General features: G+C 44.4%; 1 protein-coding gene across 1 annotated transcript in view; it reads right to left on the reverse strand.

Annotated features, from left to right (window-relative positions):
* The window catches only part of CIITA (class II major histocompatibility complex transactivator), an 85,318-nt gene that overhangs the window by 46,883 nt on the left and 18,742 nt on the right, over window positions 1-19,693 (reverse strand). Inside the window, exons 6-8 of the mRNA XM_030213347.1 lie at window positions 18,883-18,939; window positions 14,784-14,915; window positions 6,718-6,849 (exon numbers count right to left, since the gene is read on the reverse strand). Coding sequence (XP_030069207.1) covers window positions 6,718-6,849; window positions 14,784-14,915; window positions 18,883-18,939 — 321 coding nt within the window. The remainder of the gene's footprint in view (window positions 1-6,717; window positions 6,850-14,783; window positions 14,916-18,882; window positions 18,940-19,693) is intronic.

Below are 19,693 nucleotides of genomic sequence, written 5' to 3' on the forward strand. Positions count from 1 at the left end.
TAAGTAGAATACTATAAAAACCTCAAATAAGAAATAATCCAACCCAACCAGCACTGTGCACAGCACACAAAATAACTAGGTTAAATGTAATTTACATCCAGGTTGTTCCAATATTTTCCACCATTATTTATTTACTTTTTAATGCAACATATTTATTTATTTATTTTAGAGGAAAAGGACCTCAGACTAGAGAGTTGCACGGGGACAGAAATCTTACCCATCCCCGCCCGTCCCTGCTGGAATCTTACCTGTGCCCACCCATCCCCACTGGAATCTTACCCATCCCCACTCATCCCCGCAAGAATTTAACCCATCCCAACCTGACCCTGCAAGAATTTAACCCATCCCCACCCATCCCCGCAAGAATTTAATGGTACATAAAAGAAAATTCCGGTCAGCTCTGTCATTCTCTCTCTGGATTTGAGCCACAGCACTGCGGGCAAGGAAGGAACGGACTTTGGAACTTGGAACACTCTGGGGCACACATGTAAGACTTGTCTCTGATTCACTGGCACTGTGCGCCGAGAGGTTGCCACATGCACAGGCCAGTAGGTCAGGTGACATCTGATGCTTGTGCCTGTGTCAGAGCTGAGGTCTGTGCATCAGCCCGGGAGCAGAGAGGATTAACAATAACAAAGTAAGTGACGGCAGAAAAAACCTGAACTGTCCATCCAGTCTGCCCAATAGTCACACTCATTATCAATTCATAATTAAATCAACAGTGAATGTGATATTACATATCTGATTATGGTCTTTCTTTGGTGTTTCTGGGACACAGACCATAGAAGTCCGCCTGGCCCTATCCTTATGTTCCAACTGCTGGAGTTGCCGTCGAAGCCCACTCCAGTCTATTTGTCTTCTCATCTGTGGGACACAGACTGTAAAAGTCTGTCCAGCACTGTCCTCATGTTCCAGCCACTGAAGTTGCTGTCTAAGCCTTTTTCAGCCCATCCTAAACCAGATTGCCATATATGAGACAGACAATACAAGTCTGCCCGGTATCTGCCCTAGTTCATCACAGCCAGAGTCGCCATCTAAGTGTCACTCGACATATTCACACACATGCAGCCATTTAAGTTTAGGTTTTTTTATAACTTCCATTTTCTAATTAGAGATCCTCTGTGTTCATCCCACGCCTTTTTGAATTCCGTCACCATTTGTGTCTACCAACTCCTTAATGGAAACTTTCCACAATTGTGCTGTTAAAGCAAGGAGGAGGAGGAGGAGACAGCACTCAAAGAACTTGGTACTCGGTAGATGAGAGGCTGGCGCAGGTGCAGCTTACACTTCCATAGGAACCCTGCAGAAATTGTTTCCATCCCCATGGGAATCCCACAGGAACTGATTCCGTCCCCACGGGAACCCTGCGGAACTGCTTCCTTCCTCGCGGGTTCTGCGGGATTCCAGCGAACCCCGTTCCCATGTAGGTCTCTACCTCAGACACCCTCTTCCTTGCTACAAAAGCAGCTCTTTAAAGGGGCATAAGCTTTGTCATTCACAGGTCCAAAAATGCCTCAACTTTTTTTCTTTTATCATAAAGAATTCAAAAATTCTCTTCAGGATCAACAGCTCAATAAGATCTTATTTCAAGCTCATGTCAAAAGCCAAAAACAATTTAAAATATTAGAAAAAGGCAAGTATCTGCACAAATTGGAGCTTTATCTTCCAAACCCAATGGAAATTAATCCGTTTCAAGTATTTATTTATTTATTTATTTATTTGTTACATTTATATCCCACATTTTCCCACCTATTTGCAGGCTCAATGTGGCTTACATAGTACCGTTAAGGCGATCGCCAATTCCGGTAGAAACAAATACAATCATGTTTTGGTGGGGTAAGGTTCAAGTGTAGCAGTCATATAGGGAATTGTAGAGAGGAAGAGAATCGTAGAAAGGAAGAGCTCTTATGTGTCCATTACGAGCTTTGGTTTTGTTGTGTTGCAAGGTACCAGCATTTAAGTATGAGCTTCTTCAGGGGAATTTTACAAAATGCAATAATGCTCCATTTGTAAATCCACAAAAACTGCTTAGTGCTTGTCAAATCATGAACTACTGTTTATTACCTCAGATTTTCTTTCTTATTTTGAAGAAGGAGAAATTAGGTCTTACCTTGTAATTTTCTTTCCATTAGTCCTTCCCACTATTCCAGAACCTGTGGATAGTTGTGTCCATCAACCAGCAGGTACAGATAGAGAACTGAAAAATGAGCTGAGACATATCTCTCTTGGCATCCAATCCAGCCCCTCAGTATTTACACAGACAAGCAGTACGGAGAAACGCAGAATAAACACAACGGTAAACAACTCGCTAACCTAATACTAACCAGACGAGCAACCATGAATGGACGACTCTCATCTTTGGACAACTTGTAGAAAACAAGATATGCAAAGTGACAGTCATTTTTTGACTCATTACTTTGCACCAACTAAACATCTCAGAAACCTCAAGCAGGTCTCTGGAATAGTGGGAAAGACTAATGGAAAGACTTAATTTATCCTTCTATTATGTACCTTCCCACTATTCCAGAACCTGTGAAATACTCAAAAGCAATTCCAAGAGGGTGGGATCCTAGTACCTCTCTGCCCTGAGGACCGAAGCCTCAATACTGGCTTCCGAGTGTGACATCCACCCTGTAGTGCTTGCAAATGTAAGCAGTGTCGACCACGTTGTCGCTTTGCAAATATGTACCAGAGACTGTAAGATAGTGTTCACCCAGGATGTCACTATACACCTAGTAGAATGAGTTCACAAGGCCTGAGGAGCCAGGAGCCTGCTTCTCCACAACTAAATAAGCTGACACGATAGTCTCCCTTCAGCCCTCTAGCAATTGTGGGCTTGGAAGCCATGAGGCCAAGCCTCTACCAAAAAGCACAGTCTGTCCGATTCTGTAGTCGGTTCCTGAAACAGGCCAAACCCCCAACCTGAAGTTTTGCAGAACCCAATCTATTCTTAAGACCTGCCTGGAGAAACGCTAGGATGTGCTCAATCTGAGCAGAGAAGGGAGATAATCTATGCTCAGAACACCAGCCCCCAAATGTCCTCCACACTCTCACATACGCCATGAATGTTGAGCGTTTCCAAGCCTAAAGCAAAGTAGCAATGACCGAATCAGAATAACCTTTTTATTTCAGCTGAGCCCTTTTAATGGCCAAGCCATAAGACCAAAGGGGCATGGCTTGGCACTGGACCTTGCTTCAGTAGGCTGTGTACCTGCGGAAGATAGAGAGGAGCCCCATCCAGCAGTCAAATCAGGTCTGTGTACCACGGCCTCCGTGGCCAATCTGGGGCTATGAGAATTATTCGACCCCGGTGCAATGCGATCCTTTTCAACACACAACCTACCATGGGCCAACAAGGGAAGACATACAGTAGATGTGTCTCCGGCCGGGGCTGCAGCAGGGCATCTATCCCCATCGAGCCTGGGTTCTTTCCAACAGCTGAAGAACTTGGGCACTTTGGTATTCCTTTTCATTGCCATCAAGTCCAGAAGCGGAGAACCACATCGGTCCACTATCAGCTGAAACCCCTGACTGGATATTTCCCATTCTCCTGGGAATATTTTGGGGGTGTTTTCCGGGGGCAAAATCGGCTCTTATTCGGATTAAGTACCAATATTAGCCCCTTAATTGGTTAAGATAACCGCATAAACAGGACTGCATAAAATGCAGTCCTGTCTTTATGCATTTCTTCATAGCTGCTTAAGTGCTGAGTATCGCACTTAACAATCTATGTTTTCACCAGCTCCTTATTCTCGGACATTCAACGCTGGAGCCTGGACATGGCCTGGCATTGAATTTCCAGGTTTAACGTCACTGGTAGTCAGCAAAATGCTGATCACTGCCAGCTAAATATCAGGCCCATCAGGTTTATTTTTTTGCAGTCATTTTCTAATTTCCTACATAACATACATCAGTGATATTTTCTCTGCTTTTACCTTTCATTTTCAGTTTCCTGTGAGAAGCAAAAAGTTTTCCTTTTGCTTTCTGTAAGAATATTTCCATTGTAAATCAGGCCTAGTGGGATAAGCAACATTAAATGTATTGTACTGTTTTGGGATCTTGCCAGGTACTTGTGACCTGGATTGGCCACTGTTGGAAACACGATACTGGGCTTGATGGACCTTCGGTCTGTCCCAGTATGGCAACACTTATGTACTTTTAATCCATGACATAGTAACATAGTAGATGATGACAGAGAAAGACCTGCACGGTCCATCCAGTCTGCCCAACAAGATAAACTCATATGTGCTACTTTTTGTGTATACCTGACCTTCATTTGCATCTGCCATTTCAGGGCACAGCCCGTATAAGTCTGCCCAGCACTAGCCCCGCCTCCCACCACAGGCTCTGCCACCCAATCTCCGCTAAGCTTCTGAAGATCCATTCCTTCTGAACAGGATCCCTTTATGTTTATCCCATGCATTTTTGAATTCCGTTACCGTTTTCATCTCCACCACCTCCCGCGGGAGGGCATTCCAAGTATCCACCACTCTCTCCATGAAAAAATACTTTCTGACATTTTTCTTGAGTCTGCTCCCCTTCAATCTCATTTCATGTCCTCTAGTTCTACTGCCTTCCCATCTCCGGAAAAGGTTCATTTGCGGATTAATACCTTTCAAATATTTGAACGTCTGTATCATATCACCCCTGTTTCTCCTTTCCTCCAGGGTATACATGTTCAGGTCAGCAAGTCTCTCCTCATACGCCTTGTAACGCAAATCCCATACCATTCTTGTAGCTTTTCTTTGCACCACTTCAATTCTTTTTACATACTTAGCAAGATACGGCCTCCAAAACTGAACACAATACTCTAGGTGGGGCCTCACCAACGACTTATACAGGGGCATTAAAACTTCTTTTCTTCTGTTGGTCACACCTCTCTCTATACAGCCTAGCAACCTTCTAGCTAAGGCCACCACCTTGTCACTGTTTCTTCACCTTCAGATCCTCGGATACTATCACCCCAAGATCCCTCTCCCCGTCCGTACATATCAGACTCTCACCGTCTAGCACATACGTCTCCCGCGGATGTCTACTCCCTAAGTGCATCACTTTGCATTTCTTTGCATTGAATTTTAATTGCCAAACCTTAGACCATTCTTCTAGCTTCCGCAGATCCTTTTTCATGTTTTCCACTCCCTCCCGGGTGACCACTCTGTTACAAATCTTAGTATCATCCACAAAAAGGCAAACTTTACCTTCTAACCCTTTGGCAATGTCACTCACAAATATATTGAACAGAATCGGCACCAGCACCGATCCCTGAGGCACTCCACTACTCACCTTTCCCTCATCTGAGCAAATTCCATTAACCACCACCCTCTGGTGTCTTTCCGTCAACCAGTTCCTAATCCAGTTCACCACATTGGGTCCTATCTTCAGCCTGTCAAGTTTATTCAAGAGCCTCCTGTGGGGAACCGTGTCAAAAGCTTTGCTGAAATCTAAGTAGATTACGTCCATAGCAAGTCCATGATTCAATTCTCCAGTCACCCAGTCAAAGAATTCAATGAGATTCGTTTGGCACGTTTTACCTTTGGTAAAACCATGTTGTCTCTGATCTTGCAACTTATTGGCTTCCAGGAAATTCCCAGCTATGCATTCCAGTCAGACACCTCTATGTACTCCATATTAATTTATTTATTGGGATTTATTAACTGCCTTTATGAAGAGATTCGCCCAAGGTGGTGTACAGCAGGGACAGTTTTATTTGTTTATTTATTTATTTGTTACATTTGTATCCCACATTTTCCCACCTATTTGCAGGCTCAATGTGGCTTACATAATACCGGAGAGGCGTTCGCAGACTCCGGTGTGAACAAATACAAAGTGATGTTGTGGTAAGATAAGGTTCATGTGGAACGGTCACATTAGGGAATCGTAAAGTGGAATAATTGCGTTATGCCCATTACGTACTTTAGTTTTGCTGCATTGCAGAGTTCATTTAAGTTGGGTCGTTAGGATATGCCTTTTGAAACAGGTTACTTTTTAGTGATTTCCGGAAGTTTAGGTGGCCGTATGTTGTTTTCAAGGCTATTGGTAAGGTGTTCCACAGTTGTGTGCATATGTAGGAGAAACTGGATGCGTAAGCTGATTTGTATTTAAGTCCTTTGCAGCTTGGGTAGTGGAGATTTAGATATGTGCGTGATGATCCGATTGTGTTCCTTGTTGGTAGGTCTATGAGGTCTGTCATATATCCCGGGGCTTCGCCGAAGATAATTTTATGAACCAGGATGCAGATTTTGAAAGCAATACGTTCTTTGATTGGGAGCCAGTGTAGTTTTTCACGGAGGGGTTTTGCGCTTTCAAATCGTGTTTTTCCAAATATAAGCCTGCCGTGTTTTGAGTGGTCTGAAGAAAACTTACAATTTCGTTAACATCATAACAATAGTAAAATGACCAAATATAAATATAAATACAATAAGGGGTCCTTTTACTAAGGTGTGCTAAAGATTAACCCGTGCTAAATGATAAGACACCCATAGGAATATAATTGTCGTCTTATCATTTAGCATGCACTAAATCTGTTAGCGTGCTTTAGTAAAAGGACCCCTAAATGAGGTAAAATTCAAAACAGCAAATTGAAACATAATAATAGGACTACCATGAAACAGTATAAAAACATACACATTTAACAGCACTGTATTCAAATAATTTAGCTATAATAAGATGTCAGCAAAATACCAATACATTTAAAGCTGACAGAATGACTGTACTTACCTGTATATATAACGAGATGGGGTAGGCTGTTTCCTGGAGATAAGATGACAATTTGTGGAGGAAGCGATGTAAAAGTTGGCATAACGTGGACTCCCCTGGTACTCATTGTCATCATGGGGTCTGTAGTAGCCACTGTAATTAAATGAAAAGTACGTTAGCAAAGCATAATAAAGCACCTGCAACCTCTTTTTTTTCTAAGTACAAGTGATAGCTGCTTCCTTCACATTTTCCATGTTTTGTGATCTGCTGTGTCTTATTCAGAAACAGCCGTTTCAAATTCAGGGTCAATTGAACAAAAGTCATTACTGAAAAATACCCTCGATCTCAAATAGCAATTAAATAAGTGAAGAGGAAATGGACATGAGAAGTAATTGTATAACCGTCTGCCTATATGTGACCATCTCTAGGAAAACAGCACTTAAGTAGCAGATCCAGAATGTTGAGAATGGCTGAATTTTCATGTCATGGGTCCATAAGTAGTCTGCAAAAGTTACATAGTTGAATATCTGTAGCTTTTTTCTTTTTTTTTTTCCCCCACACAAAATGATGGGGTGTGGACTGTTATATTATAACCTGTTTGCTCTAGCAGAATACCATGGCCAGAATTCTATGAAATGCCCTCTGTCTTGGCTTCTTATCAAACTGCATTGGCTGCCGGTAGAATAGTGGGTAAAGTTCAAGATATTATCTTTAGCATTTAAAGCCTACCATGTCGGTACCCCTGACTATTTGGGTTCCCTTACACACCTTCATATATTCTTCGCTCACTAAATGGTCATAGGCTGGTCTTGCCAAGTCCATCTAAGTCTACTGGGAGTCCACGAGAAGAAATGCTTTTTATTTTACTGCCCCAGTTTTATGGAAATTCATTACCACTCTTTTTTAGGTCAGAATCTTCCTTTTATCAATTTAAGATAGGACTCAAGATCTTTTTGTTAAATCTAGCATTTGATAGTTTTCTTACCCAGTGGGGACTAATTATGTTATTTCAGGAAGCTATTTTGCAGAGGTTTTCTGTGGGGAGGATATGGTTGCAGTTGGCACCATGGAATGCTTATTGTATGATTCTTTTGAGTGTATGTTGAGCTATCCTGTTTAATTATGGCGTTCTTTTCCTGGCTTTTTATTACTATTTTTTATTGTACCTCACCTTGATTTGCTTTAGTGATATAGGCAGGATTAGCAAATTTTACTAAACAATAAACAAATTCATTAAAACCTCATTTTTGTTTCTGATGACTTTAGTTACCTTTTCCCAGGGATTGTCACTCACACACACACACACACACACACACACACACATATATATATATATATATATATATATATATATATATATATATATATATATATATATCAAACATAAACGGCAAGTGACCGTACTCACCTGCAAATGCGCAGTAGAGACTTCCCTCTGTCTCGCCCCCGCGTCAAGACGTGATGACGGGGGAAGGGGGGCGGGACAGAGAGGGAAACTGCGCTGAAGGGGAGGGAGGGAACCGCTGACGTCGCTACCGCTCCCCCCCCCAGGTAGCCGCTACCGCCCCCCCACCCCCGGAGTTGCCACCACCCCCCCCTTCACCCGGCCCGGGCCCTCTCTTCGTTATTCAACTTACAGCAGCGCCGAAACAGCAGCAAGCAGCTCAGCTTCAGCTCCCGTCGGCCTTCCTTCCCTGTGCCCCGCCCTCGCCGACGTGACGTCACACGAGGGCGAGGCACAGGCAGGGAAGGAAGGCCAACGGGAGCTGCTGCTTGCTGCTGTTTTGCCGCTGCTGTAAGTTGAATAACGAAGAGAGGGCCCGGGCCGGGTGGAGGGATGGCGGCAACTCCGGGGGTGTGGGGGGGTACGGTAGCGGTGGCAACCTCACGGGGAGGGGGAAGGAAAACCCCAATATCAGCCCGTTTTTACGGGCTCAACGGCTAGTATATATATATAGGTAGATAGATAGATAGATACAGATAAATATATATAGAGATATACATATTGATATAGGTACCCAATAGCACCTAGAGGCCAATATTCAAACCGTACGAGTTAGCTGGAGGTCAGCTCTAAAACTGCATATTCAATGCTGGACCATTTTAGGTGACTGAGGTTGAATATCTGGTTTACTTTTGTCCGGTTTGACTTTGACCGGCCCAGCTGATATTCAGCACTGGCTGGTCAAAGTCAAATCAGCCAAGGATAGGACTGTGTTGCATGCAGCCAAATATGGCCACTAAAGTTAAGCGGTGATGCGCCTAGCTGGCAATATTCAGCGGGACATGTCTGGCCATGTCCCGCTGAGTATTGGCAGATAGCTTGGTATGTGGGATTGGCCAGGTGCCGATCCTAGCCAGTTAAATGCCTTTAAATATTGGGGGACTATTCTACAAAAGGAACGTAGATACCTACTTTCCTTCATAGAATACTAGTGTAACCAGGTATATTTGTCAATGCTTAGGTGCAAGCGCTTATGGCAGCCATAGAGCTGGCATGTGATACAAGGGTAATTTATATATTGTATGAGTAATGTGAATAAGGGGTCAATTCAGTCTAGGGCAGCAAAAAACAGGAGCCGAAATGCAGTGCAGTAAGTGCTACTCTATAGCGGCATCTGAGTGCCCAGATGGCATTATAGAACAGAGTACAAGTCAGCATCTGTGTGCCAACATTTAGGAATGAGCGCTTCCACTATGTGTAAGGCAGGTGTAATGTTGGGCATCAAAATGTTGCATTTAAGCATGTAACTTATAGTATTGTATAAGTTATCCCCCTGATTTTACAAACGTTGCCAAAAATTGTGGGCACAAATTTAGGCGCGGCTCCGATTTGTGAATGCAGTTTAATAATAATCCACTCCTACCCCAGCTGAGATAATATTTAATCACCTCTCTGACCTCATGTGCAACTTTCCTTATTTCACACTCGTACTCTTACCTATCTATATGTTTATAGTTTATAGCTTATTCATGCTTTCCATACCACTTTGACTGACTATGCAGGACTAAGCGGTGTACATGCTAAAAAATATAAATAGAAAAGGAAAAGAACTACATCAGAGGTAAGACATAATGTGAGGAAGCAGGCAACTACAAGGACCAGAATGCCCTGCAGCAGCAAGAGAGTCAGAGTCAGGGGGAGGACTCTAGGCAGGAGAAGGTAAAGCCAGAAGTTAATTGGAAAATTGAACCAGCTGTGAGAGGGTTTGAGGCAGCTTAATTAAGAGAGGGGTGGAAAGCTGTAGGGAGGAGTTGGAGTAGATGGAAACACTGGAGCAGCTCTCTCTGAAAACGCTGACAACTGGAGAAGGAAAGTGAAGACTTCTGTTGGACTGTTTGAGTTTAAGAACCTGTCTTAAGTTGAGAAGGGTTTATCTAGCAGGCTCTGAGGAAAGGGCCCTTTTGTTGTGTTTGAGTTAAAGAGAATGTTTATGTTAAAGAAGCAACAAGCCATAAGGAGTGTGTTAAATGGCCATTAATAAAACCCTTAACTCTAAGAAGCCTGGTGTTGGTGAGCGTTTATGTTGAAGAGAAAAGAGGAGGCAGCAAGCTCCCCAGTGTGTGAGGCAGAGTCCTGGTGTGTGGCCAAGCAGGGAAGAGCCCAGCAGTGACTGTCTGTGAGAGAAGCTAAGCAGGGTCAGCCCTGGCCGGGTCCTGGAAGGGTGACCAGCTTCACAATAAACAACAGGTGAAGAAAGATAGCATGTTGAGACAGGGCAAACACCATCTATATAAATAATTCTCACCTTCAATTCTGAAGCTCACTGTGTGGCAGGGAAACACTGAAGCCCTGTACTGTTGCAGCTGTCACACCACTCATTCTCACTCTCACTCATAGCCACGCCCCATCCGGACATAATTCGCAACCCCAACGTTCGAATGAAGCCCCCCAAGCTCTACCCACTTCCGTGAAGGGTTCGTGGATTCATGGTGGTGAAGCCTCTCCACTGCCCATACCTGTCTGTCACGCCCTCACGTTGAACGTCATGACGTCGAAGCTACGTCACGACGCCCCGTGCCACAGAACACAAGTGCCAATTAAACCAGGAACGCCCCGCAGCCGACAACACACATGCGCCTCCGCAGGAAAGAGATCATGGATTCGTGCTGCTAAAGCCCATCCAACTCCCCATGTCTGTATGCCCCGCCCACGCGTCACAACGTGATGACGTGAAGGGCAGGGCGGTAGAGAGAGCGGCGCTGATACAGGACTTGGAGGGAGATCCCGGAGTCCCCCTCGGTATTTCCGGTGACACGGCAGAGTAGCGGCGAGCCCAAAACAAAAATAAAACACCGAGAGGGAAGTGTAGCTCCGCCCTCACGTCAAAACGCTATGATGTCGAGGGCGGGCCAGTAGAGACAGCGGCGCCAAAACAGCACTTCTGGGAGATCCCGGTGCCTCCCTCGGTAAGCACCTGGCTAGCGCCCGTTTCATTTGTTTCCGAAACGGGCCCTTTTTTACTAGTAAAAATATAATAGACACAACTTAGGCAACAGGTACTCCGAAAGCCTGCAAAAATAACGACGTCTTAAGTTCAACTTTGAACTGCTTAAAGAGGTTGTACTACGGAGGGACAGTGGGAGATTATTCCAGATCTGGGGCGAGAGAAAAAAGAAAGCACAGTGTTTGGTTCCATCTTTGCTTATATTCTACATTGTCTATTAAAATGTCCTATTACATAATGTGTTGACATTGTAAATACTATACATACTTTGTATTGTTATTTGAATACTTTTACTGCTGTAATTGTCTATTGCTTATGTTTTATTTTTACTGTACGCCGCCTTGAGTGAATTCCTTCAAAAAGGCAGTAAATAAATCCTAATAAATAAATAACGAGCCAATGAGTGCCAGTAATTGGCTTTTTAACAAGCAATTATTAGCACTAATTAGAATTAACTGGCAATTATGTTTGTAAAGTTAGGAGCGAGATCTGCGCCTAAAATGTACACGTGGCCCAAAAACAGGGGAGTGGAAATGGGAGGGCCATGGGCGTTTCAGGGTGGATTGGGGGCATGGTTTTGACTTACGCGTGGAATTATAGAACAGTGCTCTGCACGTAAATTCAAGCCTGGGTATTTGCACCACATTTTTGTTGGCACAAATGGCAGGACCTAAATTTACACAGGACCTCTCCGCTTAAGCGTTATTCTATAAACCGCGCTGAACTTTAAGCATGGTTTGTAGAATACTGCTTAAGTGGGGGGGTTTTCAGCCCCCATTTTTTAGGTGCTATTTATTGAATCTAGTTCTATGTGTGTAATGGGTCTTGCCCAGGCCTTCCGTATGTACACACCACCTTGAGATTACACGCTAAAGCACGTAGGCGCTACCTTGTTTAATAGTGCCTAACTGCATTTGTGCACGTTACTGCCAATTTAGCTGCCATGTGGTGTGTAACTGCATCCATTACACCTAATTATGCACCAAATGAGCACACAAGTTTTGTGGCAGATTATAGAAAGAGGGGGAAGAACGTGCACCACACCTGGAGGGGCATAATCGAACGCGAACGCCCATTTGTAAAAACGTCCATCTCCGAGAACGGGTCCGTGAAGGGGCGGGCCGAACTGTATTTTCGAAAAAATGGACGTCCATCTTTTTTTTCGAAAATACATTGGATTAGGGCGTTTTTTGAGCTGGGCGTTTTTGTTTTTTAGCGATAATCGAAACCGAAGCGTCCCAGCTCAAAAACGACCAAATCCAAGGCATTTGGTCGTGGGAGGGGCCAGCATTCGTAGTGCACTGGTCCCCCTGAGATGCCTCTATGCCAGCCTCAAATATCATACCTAGCTCCATGACAGTAGTATGCAGGTCCCCAGAGCAATTTTACTTTAGTTGGTGCTGCGCGGGACCCATGCAGAGAGGAAAAATCGGAAGAAAAAAAAAACAAGCAAGCAAGTGCAGTCAGGGACGTCCAAATTAAAAGATAGTAAAAGGGGGAATTGAACCAGCAACCTTTTGATTACAAGCTCATTGCTCTAGCCAATGCACCACTGATTAGATGTCCTTCCCTTTCCATTAAGTCCCTCCAAGTTTCTGTCAGCCAATCACAGCTCATTTAGCTGACATCTGTGTCAGCTAAACAGTGGTGATTGGCTGACAGAAACTTGGAGGGACTTAATGGGAAGGGAATGACTCTAATCAGTGGTGCACTGGCTAGAGCAATGAGCTTGTAATCAAAAGGTTGCTGGTTCAATTCCCCCTTTTACTATCCTGCTAATTTAGACGTCCATGACTGCACTTGCTTGTTTTTTTTTTTTTCTTCCGATTTTTCCTCTCTGCATGGGTCCCGCACAGCACTAACTAAACTAAAATTACTTCGGGGACCTGCATACTGCTGTCATGGAGCTGGGGATGACATTTGAGGCTGGCTTACAAGTTGGGAAAAAAGTGTTTAACATTCTTTTTTTTTTGGTGGGAGGGGGTTAGTGACCACTGGGGGAGTCAGGGGAGGTCATCCCCGGTTCCCTCCGGTGGTCATCTGGTCATTTAGGGCACTTTTTTGGGACCTGTTCGTGAAAAAAACGGGTCCAACAAAAGTGACCTAAATTCTCTCTGAAAACACCCTTCTTTTTTCCATTATCGGCCGAGCACGCACATCTCTGCTCAGCCGATAACAACGCCTCAGTCCCGCCTTCACCACGCCTCCAACACGCCTCCATCAACTTTATGCGTTCCCGCGACGGAGTGCAGTTGGAAACGCCCAAAATCGGCTTTCGATTATACCGATTTGGGCACCCACAAGAGAAAGACATCCATCTCCCGATTTAGGTCGGAATTTGGGCGTTTTTCTCTTTCGAAAATAAGCCTCCTGGTGTTCACTAATGTGCAGGTCCACCTGTAAAATACACGTTAGGAACATAGAAACACAGAAGAATGAAGGCAGATAAAGACCATGAGGGGCATTTTCAATAGGACGTCTAAATCCAATTTGGAATGTTTGGGGAGAAACATCCAAAAATCCAGTACTGAACATGGCCATTTTCAAATCAGAAAAAGTTCAACTTTTTGTTTCGAACATGGCCATTTGCCAGATGTTTTTGTGATCAGTGCGTCTATCTTTTAGGACCATTTTTGAAAAAAATAAAAGTCCAAGGGAAAAACACACAAAAACAAGCCATTGGGATGTATGGTGGAGGTGGGGGGGGGGGGGGGGGGGGCAACATTCTTAGTAAACGTCACACAGACATCCCAACAGAGCAGTGGGGCACCCTAGGGGGCACTGCAGTGGACTTCACATAAAAGGTCCCAGGTACATATCTCATCATTACCCCCTTATATTGTACGGTGAGCTGTCCAAAACCCACCAAAAATCTACTGTACTCAACTATCCACCACCACTACAATATCCCTTATGCCTGCAGGTGTCACCTCTATGTAGATACAGTAGGTTTTTGGTGTATTTTGGAGGGCTTACACGTTTCACCACAAGTGTATTAGTTAGAGTGGGATGTGGGCCTGGGTCCCCTTACCTACAGTCCACTGCACTGACCACTAGCCTACTCCAGGGACCTGCTTGCTGCTCTAGTAGGACTGGTCATAACATCCGAAGCTGGCACCGGCTGCTAAATCAGCCATCGGCCACTGATACTGGAACTTCCCTCTGCTGAGGCCTGCACATGTGAATGAAGTAAGTGATGTCAGAAGGGGGCGGGCCGTGGCAGAGGGACATTCCAGAATCAGCAGCAGATGGCCAGTGCCTCTGTCTGCAAAGGGGGGTGGGGTTGGAGATGAGAGCACAGGAGGGGGAGGAGATGGGGGCATCCTGCTCCTGGTCCCAGTGGAGAGAGAAGGATATCGCACATCAGGCACATGGGAGGGAAGCACTGAACCCCCCTCCCCCACCCACAGCCCTGAGCCCTTAGGCACTGCCTGGTTGCCTGTATGTTCAGTCCACCCCTGATTGCAATGCCCTATCCAGAGTCATGAACTGCATTTTATTTTGTTCACAATGCTGTGCATTGTTTCAAACTTTTACAAGCATACAGTCTTACAAGGGTTGCTTTTCTCTTTTTCTACACAATTCACTCTTTTCTAAGTGTGCCTCTAATCTTGTGTAGGTTGTATTTCTTATACCCACCAGGTGTTACAAATGTTTTCCCAGCTGGACTCGGGCTGACAAAGGACAGCTGCACAGGTACAGCAGACTGAATGCCTTGGGCAGATGGCAGAATTCTAGGAAAGCAGATTTCAGTGGGGAAACTGCCACTTCCTACCAAAAGAGGAAGACCGTTTCATGAACAAAATGCAATTACAAATAACATATAGACGTGAGCATTAAACAGACATTCAAAACTATTTAACCGGCCAGGAACGGCACCTGGCTGGTTCAATGGTACTTAGCTGGCTAAGCACTAATATTCAGTGTGAGATAACCGGCTACCTTGGCTGAATATTAGCACTTAGGAGGAAAATTCTATATATGGCGCCTAAAAAACCGGCGCTGAAATCAGTGCCGACTAAGCGTATTCTATAATTGGCACCTAGATTTAGGCGACGATTATAGAATATGCTTAGTTGATATTTCAGCGCCGATATCTGCCCGCATCCATTTGCGCTAACGAAAACCTGGTGTAAATCTCAGCACGCAGATTTAGGCGTACTGGGTCATATTATATAACTAGGCACCTAAATTTTGGTACACCCATGAAATGTCCATTTCCCCGCCCATCACCATGCCCTTTTTTGCCTCCATGCATTAGACGTTTGGTGCACATCGTTAGACAATACAGTTAGCGAGTTGTGCGCCTAAATTCTAATCATTGTCAATTAGTGCTCATTGCTTTTTAAGTGCTGTTATCAGCACTCATTAGCTTGTTAAACCAATTACGTTACGCACAGTGCTATAGAATCCACGCCGATTTCGGCACCTAAATCTAAGCGCATTATATAGAATCCGAGGGTTAGTGGCTAGCCGAATGACCGGTTATGTTGCGTGACATAGCCAGTCAGCGCCGATATTCAGTATCTGGCCGGCTACGTTTAGTGGCCAAATATGGCCGCGTCAATAGGTGGAATATCTTTGGCCGGTTTAACTGGTCAGCGCTGAATACTGGTTTGCCCGCCTAAGTTCATACTGGCCAAAAATAAACCACATATTCAATGCCAGTCACTGGAAATGGCTTGGCACTGAATATCCACTACTACTACTACTACTATTTAGCATTTCTATAGCGCTACAAGGCATACGCAGCGCTGCACAAACATAGAAGAAAGACAGTCCCTGCTCAAAGAGCTTACAATCTAATAGACAAAAAATAAATAAAGTAAGCAAATCAAATCAATTAATGTGAACGGGAAGGAAGAGAGGAGGGTAGGTGGAGGCGAGTGGTTACAAGTGGTTACTAGTCAAAAGCAATGTTAAAGAGGTGGGCTTTCAGTCTAGATTTAAAGGTGGCCAAGGATGGGGCAAGACGTAGGGGCTCAGGAAGTTTATTCCAGGCGTAGGGTGCAGCGAGACAGAAGGCGCGAAGTCTGGAGTTGGCAGTAGTGGAGAAGGGAACAGATAAGAAGGATTTATCCATGGAGCGGAGTGCACGGGAAGGGGTGTAGGGAAGGACGAGTGTGGAGAGATACTGGGGAGCAGCAGAGTGAATACATTTATAGGTTAGTAGAAGAAGTTTGAACAGGATGCGAAAATGGATAGGGAGCCAGTGAAGGGTCTTGAGGAGAGGGGTAGTATGAGTAAAGCGACCCTGGCGGAAGATGAGACGGGCAGCAGAGTTTTGAACCGACTGGAGAGGGGAGAGGTGACTAAGTGGGAGGCCAGCAAGAAGCAGATTGCAGTAGTCTAAACGAGAGGTGACAAGGGTGTGGATGAGGGTTTTGGTAGAGTGCTCGGAAAGAAAGGGGCGGATTTTACGGATGTTGTAAAGAAAGAAACGACAGGTCTTGGCGGTCTGCTGGATATGAGCAGAGAAGGAGAGAGAAGAGTCAAAGATGACCCCAAGGTTTCGAGCTGAGGAGACAGGGAGAATGAGAGAGCCATCAACAGAAATAGAAAATGGGGGGAGTGGGGAGGTGGGTTTGGGGGGAAAAATGAGAAGCTCGGTTTTGGTCATATTTAATTTCAGGTGGCGTTGAGACATCCAGGCAGCAATGTCAGACAAGCACGCTGAAACTTTGGTTTGGATGCAAGGTGAGATATCAGGGGTAGAAAGGTAGATTTGGGAGTCATCAGCATAGAGATGGTAGGAAAAGCCATGGGATGAGATTAATGAACCAAGGGAAGAAGTGTAGATAGAAAAGAGGAGGGGACCAAGAACAGAACCCTGAGGTACGCCGACAGGCAGAGGGATAGAAGTAGAAGAGGATCCACCAGAGTGAACACTAAAGGTGCGGAGGGAGAGGTAGGAAGAGAACCAGGAAAGGACAGAGCCCTGGAATCCAAGTGAGGACAGGGTATCGAGAAGTATGCTGTGATCGACAGTGTCAAAAGCAGCGGAAAGATCAAGAAGAATATCCAGGCTCAGAACTGACCGCAGGAGTTAGCCGGGCTACTTCCCGTGCTCTGAATATCGGTCCCAAAGTACAGATAGTACACACACCCTGCAATTAGATTCCACTCCAGAAAACATTTTCAGGGCAGTTCTATAACAGAGTGTCTGGTATATAGGGCTGGACCAAGCATTAAGCAAGACTAAGCAGTCACCTAAAGTATCGGCTTCTTGAAGAGGGGCAGCAAAAATAGTAAGTCCTGACAGCCACACAAACCCCAAAACCCATCAGCACTTACTTTTACAAATTCCCCAATATTCAGCCACATTTCACTGACCAGGATCAGCACCCGTCCGATGAAATGCGGGATAACTGGCTATCCACCAATATTCAGTGGTGGATGGCTTGCCATGTACCACTGAAAATTGCTGGTTAGCGGCTAGCCGGTTATATTGGGTAATATAACTGGTTATCCGCCGATCTTTAATCAGACCGGCCAAGTTTGGCGGCTACATTTTGACCCGTGAATCCCTGGAATATCTTTGGCCGGTCTGACTTTAACTGGCCAGTGCTGAATATCGGCTTAGCCAGCTAAATTCTGACCGTCCAAAGTTAAGCCAGTGGATACTCAATGAAATTACATGGAAATACTTTTAAAACAAATAGGATGAAATATTTTTTCCCTCAAAAAATAGTTAAACTCTGGAACTCGCTGCCGGGGGATGTGGTAACAGCAGTTAACGTATCTGGGTTTAAAAAAGGTTTGGACAAGTTCCTGGAGGAAAGGTCAGTAGTCTGTTATTGAGATGAACATGGGGGAAGCCATTGCTTGCCCTGGGATAGGCACCATGGAATGTTGCTACTCTTTGGGATTCCGGAATCTTCTACTCTTCGGGGTCCTGGAATGTTGCTACTATTTGGGTTTCTGCCAGGTACTTGTGACCTGGATTGGCCACTGCTGGAAGCAGGATACTGGGCAAGATGGACCAACAATTTGCCCTAGTATGGCTATTATAATGTTCTTATGTTATACCAGTGTTCTTAATGGAATCTGGGAGCCCAGATGCCATTATAGAATAAGCTCTCACCTTGCGGCATCAGGACATTTAAAAGAAGGTCCCTATTCTGATGCATCATTCATATTGTTCCGGAGGTATGATGCATTTTTTATGAGGTATTAAAGGAATTGGGGGGAGGGGGTGGGAAGAAAAGATTAAAAGTTTGACGAAAGATGTTTCATTGGCGTATATTATGTTCTTATTGAGTTTATCATATGGGAACTATAGATATTTGATAACCTGTATGTTGTGCTTTATCGTCAATAAAAAAATGTGTTGATAAAAGAAGGTCCCTAATTATAGAATTGCCTGCATGAGAAACTAGAGCTGGTAAGTTCATCGATGATACAGGAAATTCGACCTTTAAGAATGGCAATATGATAACTGAACAGGGGTAACATTTAATTTCTGTTTATTCCTAGAATGTGTGTTTCCACAGTATACTGTATATATTTTAATATATTCTATTTTTACTTAAAAATACATAAAAATAAATCTGATTGCAATTGTAATCATTTAAGTGGCTCCCATTCATTATCTCATAAGCAGGATGTCTGCAAATGAAATGAGCAACAAGATTTAGATAAAAATACCAAACAAAGCAGTGAAAACAAATTAAACAGTTACCATCGCTGTATCAAATTTCCTATTTGCTTATTAAGTATATTAAAATAAATCACTTACCTTTTGATGACCTTTCATTTTGAGGGTATGGTTTTATTTTTACAACAGTTTTAGGACCTAGATCAACCACCAAAAACAAAAAAAACAAAAAAAAAGAAAAGTCACATTGTACAGAAAGATCAGCAGGTCCAACAGGAAATAAAACCAAAAAAATAAGCTCAAGCTAGCAAAACACTTCAAAGATCTATTTTAGCCACTGTAAATCAACAGTCAGTGTCTGTACACGTGTTGGGGCATAATCGAACGGGGACGACCATATCTAAAGGCGCCCATCTCTAAGGACGTCCAGGCGAAGGGGCGGAGAAACCACTATTATCGAAACAAGATGGGCGTCCATCTTTCGTTTCGATAATACGGTCAGGGACACCCAAATTTCAACATTTAGGTCGACCTTAGAGATGGTCGAACTAAATGTTGAGATGGTCGACCTTAAAGATGGTCGTCCCCGGTTTTCAGCCATAATTGAAACCGAGGTCGCCCATCTCAAAAACGACCAAATCCAAGGCATTTGGTCATGGGAAGAGCCAGCATTCGTAGTGCACTGGTCCCCCTCACATGCCAGGACACTAACCGGGCACCCTAGGGGGCACTGCAGTGGACTTCACAAATTGCTACCAACTGCATAGCTCCCTTACCTTTGTTGCTGAGCCCCCCAACCCCCCCCCCAAAAAAAAACCCACTCCCCACAACTGTACACCATTACCATAGCCCTAAGGGGTGAAGGGGGGCACCTACATGTGGGTACAGTGGGTTTCGGGTGGGTTTTGAAGGGCTCACATTTACCAGCACAAGTGTAACAGGTAGGGGGGGA

The sequence above is a fragment of the Microcaecilia unicolor genome, chromosome 8, assembly GCF_901765095.1.
Source record: "Microcaecilia unicolor chromosome 8, aMicUni1.1, whole genome shotgun sequence".
Classification (NCBI taxonomy): domain Eukaryota; kingdom Metazoa; phylum Chordata; class Amphibia; order Gymnophiona; family Siphonopidae; genus Microcaecilia; species Microcaecilia unicolor.